This window comes from Melitaea cinxia, chromosome 17 (assembly GCF_905220565.1).
Source record: "Melitaea cinxia chromosome 17, ilMelCinx1.1, whole genome shotgun sequence".
NCBI classification, from domain to species: Eukaryota; Metazoa; Arthropoda; class Insecta; order Lepidoptera; family Nymphalidae; genus Melitaea; species Melitaea cinxia.
Window position 1 is genome coordinate 11,457,724 of NC_059410.1, and position 18,732 is coordinate 11,476,455.

The 18,732-nt window shown below is 31.8% G+C and overlaps 2 protein-coding genes and 2 long non-coding RNA genes across 5 annotated transcripts; 2 read left to right on the forward strand and 2 right to left on the reverse strand.

Moving 5' to 3' along the window:
• Positions 1-1,361: 1,361 nt before the first annotated feature.
• LOC123661400 (fibroin heavy chain-like) lies at positions 1,362-2,654 on the forward strand. Its single transcript, XM_045596363.1, has 3 exons — positions 1,362-1,376; positions 1,570-1,612; positions 1,726-2,654. Exons 1-3 carry the CDS (start codon positions 1,362-1,364, stop codon positions 2,550-2,552), a joined length of 885 nt encoding a protein of 294 aa, XP_045452319.1. The 3' UTR covers positions 2,553-2,654.
• Positions 2,655-6,336: 3,682 nt separating this feature from the next.
• On the forward strand, positions 6,337-11,945 carry LOC123661676 (glycine-rich cell wall structural protein-like). 2 transcript variants are annotated; one of them, XM_045596629.1, is made up of 7 exons: positions 6,337-6,409; positions 7,812-7,851; positions 8,748-8,804; positions 10,038-10,097; positions 10,776-10,832; positions 11,631-11,687; positions 11,843-11,945. In XM_045596629.1, the coding sequence occupies exons 1-7, from the start codon at positions 6,401-6,403 to the stop codon at positions 11,899-11,901; spliced, it is 339 nt and encodes a 112-aa protein (XP_045452585.1). In that variant the 5' UTR covers positions 6,337-6,400; the 3' UTR covers positions 11,902-11,945. The 2 variants fall into 2 exon arrangements, with proteins under 2 accessions (XP_045452585.1, XP_045452586.1); XM_045596630.1 differs by having other exon boundaries at positions 11,858-11,945.
• Positions 11,946-13,921: 1,976 nt separating this feature from the next.
• On the reverse strand, positions 13,922-15,528 carry LOC123661677. Its single transcript, XR_006744377.1, has 2 exons — positions 15,450-15,528; positions 13,922-14,693 (listed from the first exon to the last, which is right to left on the reverse strand). It is a non-coding gene; the product is annotated as an uncharacterized LOC123661677 (long non-coding RNA).
• Positions 15,529-17,805: 2,277 nt separating this feature from the next.
• On the reverse strand, positions 17,806-18,392 carry LOC123661678. The gene is made up of 2 exons (XR_006744378.1): positions 18,236-18,392; positions 17,806-17,975 (listed from the first exon to the last, which is right to left on the reverse strand). It is a non-coding gene; the product is annotated as an uncharacterized LOC123661678 (long non-coding RNA).
• Positions 18,393-18,732: the final 340 nt, after the last annotated feature.

An 18,732-nucleotide genomic window follows, 5' to 3' on the forward strand; every position in this document is an offset into this window, starting at 1 on the left:
GTAAAAAAAACTCGATTGTGGTCTAATAAAAGTTGCCCACCGGTATAGATTATTTCACGCCGACCGATGGCGGGATAACCATCCAACTGCTGGCTTTGAAATTCACAGGCCGAAGACGGGCAGCAGCGTCTTCGGTGCGACAAAGCCAGTACTGCGGTCACCAACCCGCCTGCCCAGCGTGGTGACTATGGGCAAAACACATGAGTTCACGTTATTTTTGGCGTAAACTTGTGGAGGCCTATGTCCAGCAGTGGACTGTATAGGCTGTAATGATGATAGATTATTTCAAAATAAATTATAATGGGTATACATAGGTAGGGCTACCTATGTATATTTTTTCATACCACTATGGTCAAAAACAAGTGTATGGTTTGTCTGATCAGAATGATCACGAGCACGATGCCGACCCTGCAATAACCTATTCATTTCCCTTTTCAAGTGTGTTATTTTGCTCGATTAATCTGACAGGTCGAATTTAGCCTAGATTTTAGTCTAGTTTTAGGAGGTCACTAGGACTTTACAAATTAAAATGGGGTTTGCATTATTAAAAATTTTGAAAAACACTGAAATAAATTATTCCATTCAAATCAAACAGATATTTCTGATGAAGTAAAGATAGTCATTTTTGATTTTGGACGCAAGTTGTCCTCGTCGTTTTTTCACAACAAGATTTGATATTTAGTAAATTTTATCAATATTCCTTATTTATATTGTAGAGACAAACTATTGTTTTTAAAAATAAATCTGAGTGGACTGTTTTGAGTGAATTAGAATATAAGAAAGAACTTTTATTTTTAAGAATTAAGCTTATAAAATTTCTAGTTTTTCTTGAGAATTTTATTTGAAGACTTAAAAATTTAAATAGTCTTTAATATTCCAGAGATGGTTAAGTAATACGTTTATAACAAATATATTTCACGACATTTACATTCATGAGTGAAAATTTTAATAATTAATAGTTGTTATACTTTTGAAGAACATTTGGTATTCCGGTTTTAGTCATAAGGTGTAAAAACATGTCTAAAACGAAATTTAAATGCAAATAAATAATTTAATTTACAAGATTATTTAACTACCCACGACACAGCAAACTAATACTTACTACTATTTTATAACGATCATTTTACTTTTTACTTTTTCTTGGAGTGTGATCAAGCGTTTAATTTCTCGCGTGTGTAGGTTATTTTTTCAGCAAAAATACGTAACAATATTCAAATAGAACAGTATCGTAGCTCTGATTAGAATTTTAAATAGGTGAAGTTGTAACAATTTGGTATAGTATAAAAGTGCATGTAATTCGCAGATATATTCATTGTAATCTAACAGTTTACTTGAGTAGGATTCAATAACAAATTCTAAAAATGTCTCCACTTACGGTAAGGATTGAAAGAGTTACGGTATAATTATTATCCAAGATCAATATATATACATAATTTATTTGTTGTAATGTATAAAAAGATAGCTATTAATAAAATTAAAAAGTAAATATAAACCTAATAAATGCTTTAAAATTCGATGAAACCATATTTTGTTTTATATACATATTTAATCTATTTAATCTCTACCCAGATTCTTGCTGTCATCGCTTTCGCGTGTAATGCACTTGGAAGTAGTAAGTTTCTTTTTTTAATAAAATACTTCACGTGTTATATTTATATAATTTTAATTCATGTTATTCAAAAAATGCTTATACAAATTACTTTACTATACTTTTTTCAATTGTAGGTATTAGACACAGCTCTTCTGCTGCGGACTCAAAGGCCGCGCAGAGTGGTTATGGTGGAGCTGTCATAGCTGCTCCAGTGGCAGCTACAGGCTATGAACTTGGCTCTGCTGCTGATGCCATTTCGGGCGGATCCGGAGTAATTGTGGATAGTGGAGCAGGATTAGCTACAGGAGCTGGTGTTGGCAGCAGTGCTCCATTGAATAATGCTGCTGCAGTTGGTGCTGCTCAGCTAAGTGCTATTCATAATGCTCAAGCGGTACAAGCTACTCAAATTGCCAATGCCGCTGCTGCCGCTATTCAAGGTGCCCGTGTTGCCGAAGTTGCTGCAAGAGCCGGACAAGCTAATGCTATCCAAAGAGCTCAGGCATTAGATGCTGCTCGTATTGCAAATATTCAGAGAGCTCGTGCTGCTGCCTATGAAAACGCTCGTGCTGCTGAGGCTGCCAGACGGGCTGCTGCAGCCGCAGCTGTTGAAGTTGCTCGTGCTATTGAAGCTGAACGCATCGCTAATGCTGCACGTGTACATGCCGTCGCTATTGCAAATGCGCGTGCGGTAGAAGCAGCTCGTATCGCTAACGCTGCAAGATCTCAAGCTGCCGCTGTCGCCTCAAGTGCCGCTCAGGCTCAGGCTGTTGCTGACGCTGTTGCAAGAAATGCACAGGATGGTGCCTTATTGCTAGGAGGGGGTTTCGCTAATGGAGGGGGTGCCGTAGTGGCGGCCGCTCCCGTCGCTGTAGCTCCAGTCGCTACCGCAGAAGTAGCTTTTGGAGGATATAATCTCGGTGGTTATGGAAATTATGGTTATGCCGGAAAAGGACACCACTAATCGTAATTCGATTTCTATATCCATTTCATTACTGAAAAAAATCGTATGAAGTGTATTAAATAATTAAGATACTTGTTTGTAAATATAAATACCTTGGTCAATATAAAACATTTTTTTTTCTTTTTTTACTTATTTATATTTTGGAGAACTCGAAATCAGAAATAAAACACATACAATATTACGCAGACTCCTGTTATGTATTCAGTGTATTTATAATATTTAAAGTTTTTTAACACAAATACATCATACGAATTCATTTATCGTGTAAAGTTTTCCCTTTCTTGTTAAAGCTTAAAGCCTATTGAGTATTTTATTCATTTATTGTAATACACATACTATATGACGGAGAATCCGAAGTTGATAGTTTAGGTAGTCAATAATTAAAAATAAGATTATTAAGTAATACATCATCATCATCATCACTTCAGCCTATCACAGTCCACTGCTGGACATAGGTCTCCACAAGTTAGCGCCAGAAAATAGCGTGAACTCATGTGTGTTGCCCATAGTCACCACACTGGGCAGGCGGGTTGGTGACCGCAGAGCTGGCTTTGTCGCACCGAAGACGCTGCTGCCCGTCTTCGGCCTATGTATTTCAAAGCCAGCAGTTGGATAATATCCCGCCATCGGTCGACTTCTTAAGTTCCAAGGTGGTAGTGGAACTGTGTTATCCCTTAATCGCCTCTTACGACACCCACGGAAAGAGAGGGAATTGTTATCATTCGTAGCTTATACAAAGTTTTAACATTTTATATGAAAATAGTGAATAGTATTCGTATTGCATGCATGAATTATTGTGATTTATTTTTAATTTATTGTTTTTTTCGTTTCATGCTTTTTTTTACTAACCCAATATGGAATGGGATTACTAAAGTGGTAGTGGCACTGTGCTATCCCTCAGTCGCCTCTTACGACAGCCACGGGAAGAGAGCCGTAGCAACACCGCTTATTAAATAATACGCGTCAATCAAATTATTTTTTAATAATCCCAACGTATAAGAAGTTCTTTTAGAGCTAACATTACCCACTTATGACTTCTTCCTCCTAGTTTTGAAAATTTACATATCCTTCTTAAATTCGGATGACAAATGACAGACGGAATTCCTGTCAATAAAAGGTTATTAAAATCTAATTTTTAAGAATTTCATATTTTATTGTTAAAAATTAAAAAAAAAATAATAAATAACAAGACAAACGATAATTGCAACTCCCCCCACTACCCCCCTTTGTGACAAATGCTTTGTGACAAATGTGTGAAAATATTTGAAACAACATAGGAAATATTTTATTTATTGCTTAAAAAAGGAAATATCTAAGCAGCAATTAGTGTCTTTCGCAACATGACAATGATTCATAAAATTCATAAGATTTTTAGCAATATTTTAATAGGACATGTTTGTTACTTCGTAAAATTTTAATGGTCATGCTCGTACACATGGATATGATAAAACGATAGAAAATAATAACAAGAAAGTTTTTTGAGTTGACAAATGTTTCTTGAGTAATGCGTATACCCGGATTAACAATATTCAATTACTATAAATGAATTGTTTGCATCCTTATAAGAAATAAATAAGTTCGTAAATCTCAAATTGAGTGTTTCTGTCATAGCTGATAAACAATCTGACACAATTTTGTGAGAACTCCAGTACAACAACAAACGAAATAGTGAGTCAGAAATAGTGCGTGTATGACTCAGTAATAATGTTACTGAAGAATTGACAATATCAATGGGTACATCATTTATTTAGATTAATGGCTTCTACTAGCATCAACATATGATTTTTCGTGTCATAAAATATTTAAAAAAAATTATAAGACATATTTAAAAATGTTAAGCGAATGAAAATCACTATATATTATAAAACAAAGTCGCTTCCCGTTGTCTGTATGTTTAGATCTTTAAAACTACGCAACAGATTTCGTTTTTTTTTTTAGTAGATAGAGTGATTCAAGAGCAATGTTTTTATATGTATTTTATATGTACAGGCATAATAGGGTAGAGAAACGCTGATAATTTTAAAGGTTTGTACTGTAATGTCGTAAATAAACACATTTATTTGCGCTTACATTGCAAACACTGGCTAAAGTATTTTTAATTATCGAAAATCGTAGTTTAAGCTTAGTTATTTAAATTTAAAAAAGACTTGAATAGAACAGGTATCTTTTGTTGTTGATAGTATTTAGTATCACCATTGCACCCGTGCGAAGCCGGTGCGTGTCGCTAGTAATAGGAATAAAAAATCTTTACCTATAGGTGTTGATATCGTTACATGTAGTGTTTGTTATTTGCCTTTGTTACGAAACCAAATTTTAATAAACGGGCTATCAAAGGCCAGTTGTTTATGTTTACGCTATATATATCTTGTATTTACAAATCTTCGTTACTTATGTAAATATTTTTATGAACTTAGTCGAATTAAATATAATAATATTGTTAATGACCTTATACTTAACTAGCTGTTGTTGTTCGATTGTATAGAAATATTTATAATATTCTATATTATGTTATACTTTAAAAAGGAATAAATTTTTCCCGTTAATTGGTATTCTGTTCTTATTAGTTGTAGCGTGATGTCACATAAATGCTAAAGCTTTGCTATATAAATGGATTACCCCAGCCTGTCTTTAGCTTTATAATTTTAGGACACATGCGCGTACCCATAGTGGGGCAAGGTGGAGGATTTTCCTCACACCGACTTGAAGCTAATAAGTATTTTAGATTTTTAGATTTTAAGAAGAAAATATGAGTAAGATTTAGTCAGAACATCAGAAATTTATATGTATTATTGAAGTAGTGTAGATAGTGAAGGTTAATGAAAAGTTGCGTTTCGAATTTCTATTACTTATTGAGTTCTTATATTTTTTTGCCCCATCCTTACTAAATTCTGGGTACCCTCATGATAGTATAGATTATAATATTTATAGACATCTAAGATCACATATATATTCTCATAAATAACGAAATGATTGCTGATATTCAATCTTTGATTTTATATTCTAGTTGCCCGGACAGACTTCGGTCCGTCAAAAGTTAATAGATTTTTATTTATATCGATTTTTTGCGGAGCTGTGTGGTTACGGCAGTAAGAATATAGACACCTCTGCTCGTGGGTGTCGTAAGAGGCGACTAAGGGATAACACAGTTCCACTACCTTGGAACCTTGGAACTTAAAAAGCTGACCGACGGTGGGATAATCATCCAACTGCTGGTTTTTAAATACACAGGCCGAAGACGGGCAGCAGCGTCTTCGGTGCGACAAAGCCAGCCCTGTGGTCACCAACCCGCCTGTCCAGCGTGGTGACTATGGGCAAAACACACGAGTTCACGCTATTTTTGGCGCGAACTTGTGGAGGCCTATGTCCAGCAGTGGACTGTATAGGCTGAAGTGATAATGATAATGAGATCTTTTAAAATATTTTTTTAGTATTAAAACCTTTCGTGTGCCTTAAGGAACATACAAAAAATAAATTAGCCGAATTGGTCGAGCCATTCTCGAGTTATGCGCTTAGCAACATTATTTTTTATTGATATAGATTAATTTAATATATTTTTAAAGTTTGTATTTTTAATATAGGAAACAAACACATGTTAACGTTGTTTTGATTTAATCGAAAAACTTTTTGTTTCAAATGATTTCGCAATATTAGTATTTAATATATACATAATTAAAGTAGAAGTGCTAATTATGTAAAATATATAATTATCTTTTATTTACCAAACATACACGTACAGGTCAAATACTCAAATTTTACAGATAGTAATATTAATATATAAAGGGCCGTTTGTCTTACTTTATAACATATTTTCATTGTTTGTGTACTAGACGACATTAAGAGCAGCAGTCATGTTCAAAGTAAGTACCAATTATATAAAGTTATTATTTATTTTATTTATGTAGTTATTAACTATTATTACTTAAAGCACCCGTCCTTGTGTTATTTAATTACTCACTTTTTTACTGTCAAAATAAGGTTATATTATAATTAATTCGATTTAAAAATCATGTTTAAAATAAACAAAAATACTTTTGGAAATTGAAGTAAGTTATTATATATTATATTAATGTTATATTTATCAACCGCTCAGTTGCGAGTGCAATGTACGCCTAACAACCAGTGCGCGTTCAAATCATGATATTTGTATCTGTACAAATATTTCCTTGCGGTTTGGATGTCTATCCTTGTAGGTCTCCTCATCGTGGCTCATTAAGCTGTCAGTTTTTATTATATACACCTAATAGCGATCGTTACTCATAGTAGGGAATTCTTTTTTTAATATATATAAATGATCTGCCATTTTATGTTAAATATATTTGTAATATAGTCCTATTTGTAGATGATATTCCTCTAATATTTAAAGTTGATAGGAAAAAAGTAAATTATGATGACGTGAACACTTCTTTGTCGCGAATTCAAGATTGGTTTAAAATAAACAACTTGGTTTTAAACACCAAAAAATCCAAGTGCGTTTTGTTTTCGTTACCTAATGTTAAGCATCCAAATTATAATTTTTTAATAAATAACGAGAGGCTTATTGTCAATGATACTACAGTTTTCTTAGGGATACATTTGGAATCAAAACTTCAGTGGAATTCCCATTTGTCATTCGCAGTTAGAAAAGTACGACAACTGACCGACGACTTTGCAACCTCACGTTTAATTTATTTTAGCTATTTCCATAGTGCTTACGGTCTGTTACTGTGGAGTGATGCTGCAGATATTGAGACTATATTTCTCTTGCAAAAAAGGGCTATTCGCGGTATTTACGATCTTGGAGCTCGAGTCGTAGTCGAGTAGGAGATGTTTTCCAAAAGATAGACATATTAACAATTGCGTCGCAGTATATTTATAACAATATTATGTTTATTCACCAAAATATTCATTGTTTTAAAATAAATAGTAATAATCGAATTGTAAACACGAGAAGGAATAACAAAATTGTAACTCCAAGTTTCCGACTGCGCAAAGTAAATGTTGCCTTTCTGGGTCATGGTATTTGCATGTATAATAAAATCCCATACACGATTTTGGAATTGTCTCAACATAAATTTAAGGTTTTTATAAAAAAAAATTAATAGATAAAGCTTATTACTCGGTGCAGGATCACATAGTTGATAAAGATGTGTGGACTTAGTGACGCTGTATTTGTTACGAATTTTGTACTAAAACACAGTTTACATAGGTACTTAAAAATATATTTATTCACGTCTGTACATTTAAGAGTTGCGGTATGGATAAAAGAAATTATTGTTTCAGTCTTTGTGCCTCGTTCTTGCATTAGCTGTGGCGGCTTATGGTAAGTTTTAAAGATATCTTCTAAAAAAAGACGAGGTTCTCAATTCGACTGTATTTTTTTTAAGTATGTGACTTCAGAACTTTTGACTGGGTGGACCGATTTCGACGTATATGTCACATGGTCCCATTTAAATTTATATGAGATCTAACAACTACTTTTCGAGTTATATCTAATAATGCGTTTCTATTTGACGCCTTTTTCGTCGACCTACGTTGTATTATACCACATAACCTTTTACTGGATGTACCGATTTTAATAATACGTTTTTGTTAGAAAGGAGATATCCCTAGTTTGGTACCATTGTAAGGAAACCAGGATTTGATGATGGGATCCTAGAAATATCGAGGGAAACTCTCAAAAATTTGCATAACTTTTTACTGGGTGTACCGATTTTGATAATTTTTAATTTTTTTGAGATCTGATAACTACGTTTTGAGTAATCTTCGATAACGCGTAGTTACTTGACTATTTTTTCATCGATCTAGGTTGTATTACTTATCGATGTAATTGAAGTCAGTTTTTTTTTGTTTGCGAGCAAATACAATTATTATTAAAAGCTGTTTATAACGTAGTATTATTTAAACTCTGTCTGCTGCACTTCAATACAATGAAATGTATGTAACATTACTCACTATTAGGATACAATTTTTAGAAATTAATCTACTGTAACAAAAAAATGAGCGTCAGTTAAAATTTAAAAGTAAAATAAAAATTAAATTAAGATTATTTTTGTTCATGAATAATAAAGACTTAGGCTTATGGCTTTGGGTCGCTAGCGGTATCTTTTACACAACATATTTTGTACAGTTGTGTAATAAAGTTGAATAAATAAATAAACAATGTTTCGGAAAGCGTACTAAAGTTTAAAAAAGTATTGATGTAAAATTATTTTTCAGCGCTCCCACACGGTTTTCTCCAAGGAGATGTTGGAGCCGGTGGACAACCCGGTCATGGTAAATAGCAAGGAATATAAAAATAGTACACTTGACCATTTAATATAACTACTACTATTCGATATATATGAGAAATGATGTATGAAATGACTACGTATAAGTTTTATTTTAGAATTTTTAACACAGAAACACTAAATAAATTCTATCTACTTTCCTAGATTGTTCAAAACTAACTGATAAAGTTCACAGTTCTAAAATATCATTAGACAAAAATATAAAATTTCAATTAAAATAATTAAGTATGGTAAAGTTTTAATGAGTTTTATTCAAATATTTAATCGTTCAAAATGAATATTTCGACGGGTGCAAAGTAAAAAAAGTTAACTACAATTTTGAGTTTTTTTTTTATTGCAGTAACTAACTAAAAACTTTATATTTTACAACATGGCAAAATAAAAAATACAAATATCGCCTCATTTCATGTACTTTTGTCGAGTAAAAGAAGACAACTACTGCTGTTTTGTAAAATTACACGACGTACATGCGTTCAACTACCGCTTGGCCGCTTTTACGCAGTCCGCGCCAGGGGCGCACGTTCATTCCTATTGTGTCATCAGTCAGATGTCATGTGCTTCGCCGGCCGGCAACAATGTTTGTTTGTTTTTGATTTTTATGTATTAAGGTTTGTGTAAAAGTATTATCATAATAATAAACCATTTTAATACATCACAATAGACATGGCAAGACGTTTTTGGAAATTTTTGGAATTGGAAAAGTCATACTTTTTACACTTACTGAAATATATGGAAAATCTTTATTAAATCCAGATTTATTAATTCCTATGTAGAAACGACCAAGTGGTAGTTAATTCAGTTGTCATATTTTTAAGCACAATGTAGAGGCAGACAACTGCAATATCTCGTAAATTAAACATAATTAGAAGAAATGAAATATACAATTGTTTGTCTTTATAAAAAATATTGCAGTGATGAAAAATTCAACAAATTTGGTTTGAAATTGACAAAATGGGAGCACTTTTTCCTATAACTTTTTCCTTTTTCCTTTCCATATAATTAATTAAGAAAAATAATAATAACTGTTCAGAAAGTTATAGGTAAAAGTCTATTTAATTTAGCGTAATTTACCGCATTTTGAGTAAATAGTAAAGGTCTGGAATGGACGACTGTGTATTTCGAAAGTTTATAACGATTGTTTTAAAAGAGTATTAATATATATTATAAAATTAAAAATATAAAAATCTCACATACTGATTATTAAGTTTTGATTATTTAGGATTCCCTGAAGGCCATGTTCAAGGGGGTGCTGGAGCCGGTGCTTTCCCCGGTCAAGGTGGTAAGTAAAAAAAAAAAATTAAAGTGACTATAGCTTTGTATACAATAGCTATGAGCGTAGATACCTGTATTTACCATGTAGGTACTGTATACTTCAAATACCTGGCAAAAGGTCTTACGTATATATATTTATTATATAGTTAGGTATATTAATTGTGACAACACGGTTAGTATACTTAAAAAATAACTTCAAGCAAAGAATACTCGAGTAGTTACACCTTAAAAGTATGACTTGACATGAAGTTGATTTAAATTTTATTTGATTAATTACAACGAATTGTCTGATACTAGTAACCCAATGAAATAAATGTTGGAAAATTACAGGTCTCAAATGTGAACTAAAGTTAAATAATTGAGTTTAAAGGAATAAAATATAATATTAATTTTTTAAATACAAGTTAAGGTTCTATATGCCATTAACTTTTTTTTTTTACTTTTCTTAAATAGCTTGTCTCTTGTTTTCTATAAGCATACCGGTAACATTTGAAAACAAAATATTTTTTACAATTTATAACTACTTTGAATTTGATTAGCTTTTGGTACACGATAATTTTTAATTAAATTACAATGTTTTTATAAGTTTTTAGCCCCCATAAAACTTAGAAAAAATAAGTTCATTGATACAAAGTTTTTTTTAACATTCATTAAGTTAAAGAAATAAATACACATTTTTTTTCAGTTGTCCCACAAGGCTATGCTCAAGGAGGTGCTGGAGGTAGATCCGGTCATGGAGCAGGTACCTTTCAGTTTACTTAACTAATTATTAAAAAGATTGTAAAGTAATCGTGCACAAGCGTAAATTAATAATAATAGTAATTAATACCAGAAATTTAGTCACAGCTCTATTGAAATTATTTAGCTTAACTTTATTAAATAAAAATTTGAACTCTTTTTTGAATTCGTAACTAATGATTAAGATAAGAAGGCCCTGTGCTCTAATATGTCTCTGTTCTTATCTATACATATAATAAAATGGTAGGAAAGTCAAAACTGTACATTGAATATTTTTTTAAAACAATACTTGGGGTGTGATCTACAATCGATACCGAAGCCAAAAATATAGTTTTTAGAATTTTTGTCTGTTTGTCTGTTTGTCTGTATGTATGTCCGGGATAAACTCAAAAAGTACTGCATGGATTTACTTCAAATTTCGCACGAATATTATTAAGAAGTCGGGTCAACATATAGGCTACAAATTATCACGCTATCATCACCTATGGGAAACGAGCAGTGAACCTTTATTTCTTCAACGCATTCTGTAACAACGTGTAATCTAACGACGCATATTTGAATGTTGTTATTATGTTAATAATCAATCTATAAGCTAGCTTCATACTATAAATAAAGACATTCTGTAGTATATTTAGTATCAGCATTGCACCCGTGCGAAGCCAGGGCGGGTCGCTAGTAATATTATATAACTGTTTTAGTACATGTGATGTGAGTACGGCTAGAGTAAAATTTGTTATATTCACTCTTTTCTATATTTATGATACTACTTTTTCATACAGCAAATATTTAATTTGCTTCTTAGGTTTTGAAGCCCAAGCTGGAGTTGATGGTGTAGGTCATGCTGACGTCGGTGCTTACGGTAGGATTATAATTTAACATTATAATTTAACATTATAATAATCATTATAACTAACAAACGATCGAAATATTGTATCTTAAGAAAGAAAATGTTATATAATATTAGGTATTTTATATGTGAAAGGATAATTCGTTAACCTATATACCTTTTTTTAGCACATGGTAATCACCAACATGGTAATCACCAACATGGATACAAGGAGCACGGATACTAGAAGTTGTACAATGACATGAATATGAATAAACATATTATTGCATATTTTTGCGTTTTATTTTATCCGAATCTTGGTACAATACTTAAGTGTAATCAATTTGAATGTCATAAAGAAGAAAGAGTTGCACGTTTGTGATCAGGAAAAAATGTTTTTACATTATTCAGACGTAATAAAGGCAATAATTCAAACAAGTTATCGAAAAGTTATACAAAACATTGACAGTCTCGGCCATTTCTCATATCTTGGTTATCTCATCATCGGGGACAAGGTACATACAAAATAGAAATAGGTCAAGATACAAAAATAATAGGTCAATAAGTTTAATAAAACTTAGACTTCAAAAATCTATTTATGACTTATATTTTTAGTAAAACATCTTATTTTATCAACCGAGTAACGCATATAAGCAGTTGTAAGTTTTTAAGAATGTTAAGCTGTAATTAGTGACACTATTCACTGACCGATGAGGTAATGTTTTAAGTGTATACAAATACAATATTTTGTATGAACTGAATAAGTTAAATCAACAATGTCCTCTTGTTTATGAATGGATTATCATTGGGGAAGCTTAATTTATAACGCCGTTCCACTGCGTTTTGGCAGACACTATCACTACATAGTATAAAACAAAGTCACTTCCCGCTGTCTGTATGCTTAGATCTTTAAAACTACGCATCGAATTTTGATGCGGTTTTCTTTAATAAATAGAATGATCCCAGAGAAATGTTTATATGTATAATACATGCATAATATAGTAGAGGAGCACTGATCGTTTAATAGATTTCTAAAGTTGTGTCGTGAATAAACACATTTTTTTGCGCTTACATTGCAAATATTTATTTTGTATTGTATATTTTATATATATCTATATATCTCGTAAACAATACATTCGTACACAATGTCGATATATCAAGCTCCGCAAAATGAAAATAAAAAACATGGTAAATATTCCGTCTTTAAATAATTTTAGTACTATATAATTTTTCTTAATGATTAAGCATTCGCTAACCGGACTAACGCTTTTTATCAGGTCCGAACGAACAACCCTGTCTGATGGCTCAACATCTCTACAGTACAGTACTCTACCACTACTCTCTACAGTAGGGAGAGACACAAACAGACACCCAAACCACAAATGAACGCTTGTGCAAATATTTTGTTAATAATTCGATTGCGTTAAATAATAAATAATTCCTATCAAGAAATATAGCAAAGCAAATATTGTAAAAGTAGTCGAAAACAAGAGTCCTAGTATACTCGTTTGTTTATATAAATATTAATATTATTCTAAATCAATATTGTATGTTAGTGTATTCATGTGTGAAGGACTCTTAGAAGTTTCGCAAGACTCTCGGAATAAATTAACGTGTAAACGGTCTAATTACTGCCTCAGTGCTTCAAGTGAATCGTTTTTACTGGTAATATAATGAGACGAACTGCAGTAACTACTTCATTATGAAGTGTGATCTTAAAATATACTTAAGTAATACTTGTAATGTGTTAATTTCGTATTACGATGGTGTGACTTAATTCTTTAAAGTATTGTTACCGTCTCGTAAGAAAATTATTAAAAATCTTGAATTAATTTTGAAACGGCGATAAATAGTTACATATGTAATCAAAAGTAATTTTATATAAATTAAACATAGGTGTAAATAAATAATTGTTGTAAAAGCTTATTGCACTTGCAATAAGCTATAATTAGTCTTATCAATAAAATTAATATAATATGCATATCGTTATATGCGTATCGTTTACTTCGTAAATTGAATATTTTCGACCAAATTGATATTTCGTTATAGATTGTTAGATCCTTGCAATATTTTTGAATAGTGAATTAGTATAGTTTTTGCTCTAAGAATCAATTACCATTTAAGCTTATTTTTTCTTTTTGACTTTCTGTTTTAGTTCAGATTTTAAAAAGTTCAAGTTATTTATTAGAATATTGCGATTCCCGAAATAATATGAAAGTTAATAAATAAAAAAGAGAAAACTTATAAAAAAAATCAAAAGACATAAAACAGCTGCAACTGAGTTTAATATGCTCTATTTAAAAATAATTACACACTTCTAGAGGTACATCAAAATTGTCCATTTTTTATAGCCTTTCAGTATGTTTTTGTGACCTTCACTATCACAGTGCCTATTTACGTACTACATTTTGTAATTCTTTCTTATTTTGTACAGAAAGACAAGTACAAAGAGAGAGAACTTACTGGCCAAAAAGCGTTCAACATATGTTTAAAACAAAAGAAAAAAAAATATTAAAAATATTTCTTGACGCCTGTTTAACCGCTTGTGGATAAAGATTATTCTATACATAAGTTAGAAATATACGTTAACAGCAGGAAGTAAAATGGGCCTTAAGGGCTGGTTTCACCTTAATTAATAAAACATTTTAGATACACGGGTAGCGAAAAGAAATATTCCATAAATAAAGGTGGAAATTGGTGGTGAAAAACAAAAACATATCATAAATTTCGTCGCTTGGATACCGTCATATGTCAGATATCTTTAACGGTAGACGGTGAAAGAGGCCCTTAATTTTGTCAAAAGATACAAATCAAGGTATTACTAAAGTAATTTCGTAAATTAGGCTGTGGTTAATTCTAATTATTGTTTCCGTTAAAATTAGTCAGAGGTTTGCCATCGGGAATTTTGGGCTGCTCTGGCATTTTCGTGGAATTCGTAACGGAGTGATGATCCAACGTCTTCGGGTGTTCTGGTGCCTTTGTGTTAGGAGGATCTTCGCAAAGGACCGCCGTGCTCAGCACGAGGACAAATAAAAATATCTGTTGAAAAAAAATTTAAGTGAAAAAGTTGTAGTATAGATAAAATCTAATTTAGTTAAAAAATTCAGACAAATGGTACACGCAAAAGGAATCAAAAGAATCTATTGCAAGATAAGATTTGTAAAAACAATTTATGCTTGAGTAACATTGATTGTTTGTTAAAAAAAGTGTAGGAAATTATTTATTTCAAATACTTTTACTTTTATACAAAAAGTATTATTGTATTATTTAATACGAACTAGGCTTCATGCGATAATTACCTTGCATTAGAGTAGCACACATACGTACATAAGCACTTAAGTTTAAAAAATAAATGTTTTTTAATTAATAAGTTATTTTGAACTATTTGTCGCTCAAAATTTATAAATGGTAAAATACCATTTGACATGAGTTTAGTGAGTATAAATAAGTACCTAAATAGGAAGTCTTATTAGGGTTTCCGTAAAGACTCACTATAGACGACGCCACGGTTCGCTTAAACCGAAAATAAAACTATCATATCAAAAATTTTGATCTAGCGGGTACATCGTTCCATAGCTTAATGGCTAGAGCGCCGCACGGGCAGGCGGAGACGCAGGTTCGTTCCCCGCTGGAACGGTCAGTTTTTGATATGATATTCAAAAATGTTTAAATATAATTATTTCGAATATGTCTATGGGATGGATACACACCATAAATAGTGCTCAGCAATAGGACTAATGGGAGTAACAATTTTGAAACAAATAATAAAATATTATAAAAAAAATATTTGCTTACCGCTAGTCGACGCATTTCTACTCAATTGACTCTGTTATCCTGCTGTGATTGTCGTCTAAACATTGTCAACTTATATACCGACTTTCCTTAAGCCATTCTTTTGTTATACTTTTTATTATTGATGAATAAAAAAAAAACAATGAACTAATTACTTGTTATATCAACGGTTTAAGTGGCATTATTATTATAAGAAATTGTATGATATTTAATCTGTGCGAATTGCTTCGCAACTTCCGTGTATGAAAACACAAGTCATCACACGCGATTTCACTCATGGCTAACTCTTTTTTTGGTTTGTTTGATTAACACATGATTAACAAATATTTTGGAGTGGAATAATTTTGGATATTTTAACACGTATATATAATATACATAATAGCTGTAATTTATTATGTGTATTTTAAAATGTAATTCGCATTTTTAAATCTACAAAATATCGTCATTATAGCCAACATTGTACTATATAGTTTTGATTAGTTTCTGGATGCTTTATTTCGTTTTAAGGTTTGTCTGGTTAAAAAAATGATAAAAAGATTATTATTCTTATTCGACACTTGCTTCTCGTCCCAAATTTTTTTACTCTTCATCAGCTTTAGAAATGCAACTTCTGCTTTCTTCCCCCTTACTACTTGTGCTTGAAATCCATTCTACAATTTTCTAGCCTTAGAATCTGACAAAAGGTTCATTTAAGTCATTGTTAAGAAAATTGTGTTCATCAGTGCAACTGCAAGGTGCAACTTTTATTACACCGTTTTTTCAAATATTAAAGTAATTGTTTTAAAATTTGATAAGAATCATCAGAATTTTCATGAATACACAGACAGACAGTATTCCAACAAACACATGACTATTCCTCTTCCTTTTCGTAAACTTATTATGTATATTAACTCCAAGATAACATAGGTATCTTTACTTAATATCTTATTACTTATAAGAAGACCCCCAAGGATATGTAATATACATAATTGTTTTTGCTTATTAAATTTGCTTGCGTTGTTAAAGATTATTCAAAAAGTAGTCATCAGATCTCGATCAAATTTAAATAGGACCCAAGACAAGCATCAGCTTTCGATTAAAACAAGAATTATCAAAATTATTTTTTAAGAATAAACTGCTACCGTAGTAGATAATACAGCTCACTTACGTTACAGTACATGTGGGCATGTAACATCATTTGTTTGATATTCACCGAAGTAATTTTACTGGATTCCGATAGATGGCGTTGCGATAAAGTACGCATTTCATAAATTCGCGTCACAAAGATTACTCAAAAAGCGCACATTATATCTTGATTATGTTTAAATGGGACCACATCACAAATATTAGCTTTTGATTAATAAAAAACATCCAAATCGAGGCACTCAGTAAAAATTTATGAGGTATACAACGTAGGGTGACGAAAAAATAGTCAATTAAATACGCGTTATCAAAGACTACTCAAAAAGTGGTATTCAGATCTCAATCAAATTTAAATGAGACTACTTGACAAGCATTAATTGGCTTTCGATTAAAGTAAGAATCATCAAAATCGGTAAACCCAGATAACAAATACATTATAGGCGATATGTAAAGATAGTACAGTAAATAATTAAAAATTTGATCAGAGCGACTACTTCCTGTTTGATTTAGTTTTGATTGTCATTTAAGCCACTAGTTGAAAGCCATTCATCAAATAAACGACGCTTGATTAATATATAATAAGTTCTCTTCTGAAAAAGCTGTAATCAGTCAGTCAGTGAGTCAGTCAGCTCAGCCTATTGCAGTGTACTTCTGGATATAGGCCTCCCAAAGTTCGCACCAGACATCCCGGTTTTCCGCAATCCTCATCCAGCCTACACCGGCAATTTTACGTAGATCGTCGGTCCAATGGGCCGGAGGACGCCCAACGACGTCTTCCAAGACATGGTCTCCACTCCAGAATCCGTCTGCTCCAACGGCCATCGGTCCTGCGATACAGATGACCAGCCAACTGCTACTTAAACTTGCTAATTCTGTGGGCTATGTCGGTTACTTTCGTTCTCTCGCGGATAGTCTCATTTCTAATCCTATCTTTGAGGGAAACCCCAAGCATAGCCCGCAATTAGGCTGCAACAACTTCGATAAGGTGGCCGATACGAGGATTCGATTGGGCTAGACGGCGTTTCGGCGGCTTCGTTGAGTCTCCACTTCGAAGATTCCGCAATCTTTGAAGACAAAAGTCTTCGAGCAATGCGTCCTGCACGTGTTAACATACGGAGCCAAGACGTGGACACTGACGAAGGGACTGGTCCACAAGTTTAAAGTCGCTCAATGTGTATAAGCTGTACCTAATCATTATGTATTAATTAAATTATTGCAAAATTATAATGAAAGACTATTAGATTATATGTATCTAATTTGTAATTTCGTAATTCATAAATTGACAATTAGTAATAAAAAATATTAAAAAACAATTTAGACAACACCATCGTTTTCTTCTTAGTCAATTGAAATATCCATATTTATGTAAGGAGCTATCGCCACCATAACCGCAATGCACACGGCTACCTACAATAGATAAATACTGATAAAAATTTTATGATCATATAACATACACAAAAAAATGTTACATAAAATGTGTACTTAGAACAAATAAAAAAAAAAAAAAATAAACCATTTTTGAAATTTTTAAATTGAGTTCAAGTAAAAAACCAAAAATTTACTTTCACTTAAATATCTATTTTTACTCAAAATCACAATTTTTCCAGGATCTTTTATCTCGCCAAGTACGTAATATTATTAACGATAAAGAAGAAGAAAAAGCTTACCACATAAATGTCTGCCATTTCTTACAAAATTTACGGTCTTAATTACAAGCGATTGTACTCGTGACAAAATTGTGTTATAAAAATTATTTCTTAAACTAGGCGTTTTATAGTCGCTCCTTGCTTACACATATGTGTTTATTCAGGTTCGATTTTGCATAATAATATTTATTATTAGTAATGACTGATTGTTCTCGATTATTACTGACTGTATAAATAAAGATGTATTCATATTTACAAGAACAAAAATATATCATTTTGTTATATCAATAATAATTAATTGCGCATCTTCTGAAGACGTTTTTGCGTCTCATTTTTAGCCATGTAAAATAAAAAAGGCTTTAATTTTAGGCACGTATTTTATACTCTTATAATATCAATCATCATCATCAAATATCATCATCATCATCATCATCATCATCAAAATAATGTAGGTAACTGTTTAGTTTCTTGCATAGTCATGTCACCATAATTAATATTAGAAATCGGTAGCCAGCATC

Excerpts from the sequence above, each read along its gene's own strand:
- LOC123661400 (XM_045596363.1), top strand. Across the intron at positions 1,613-1,725 it reads GTGTAATGCACTTGGAAGTA|GTATTAGACACAGCTCTTCT; the intron begins GTAAGTTTCTTT and ends TTTCAATTGTAG.
- LOC123661676 (XM_045596629.1), top strand. Across the intron at positions 7,852-8,747 it reads ATTAGCTGTGGCGGCTTATG|CGCTCCCACACGGTTTTCTC; the intron begins GTAAGTTTTAAA and ends ATTATTTTTCAG. Across the intron at positions 8,805-10,037 it reads CGGTGGACAACCCGGTCATG|GATTCCCTGAAGGCCATGTT; the intron begins GTAAATAGCAAG and ends TTGATTATTTAG.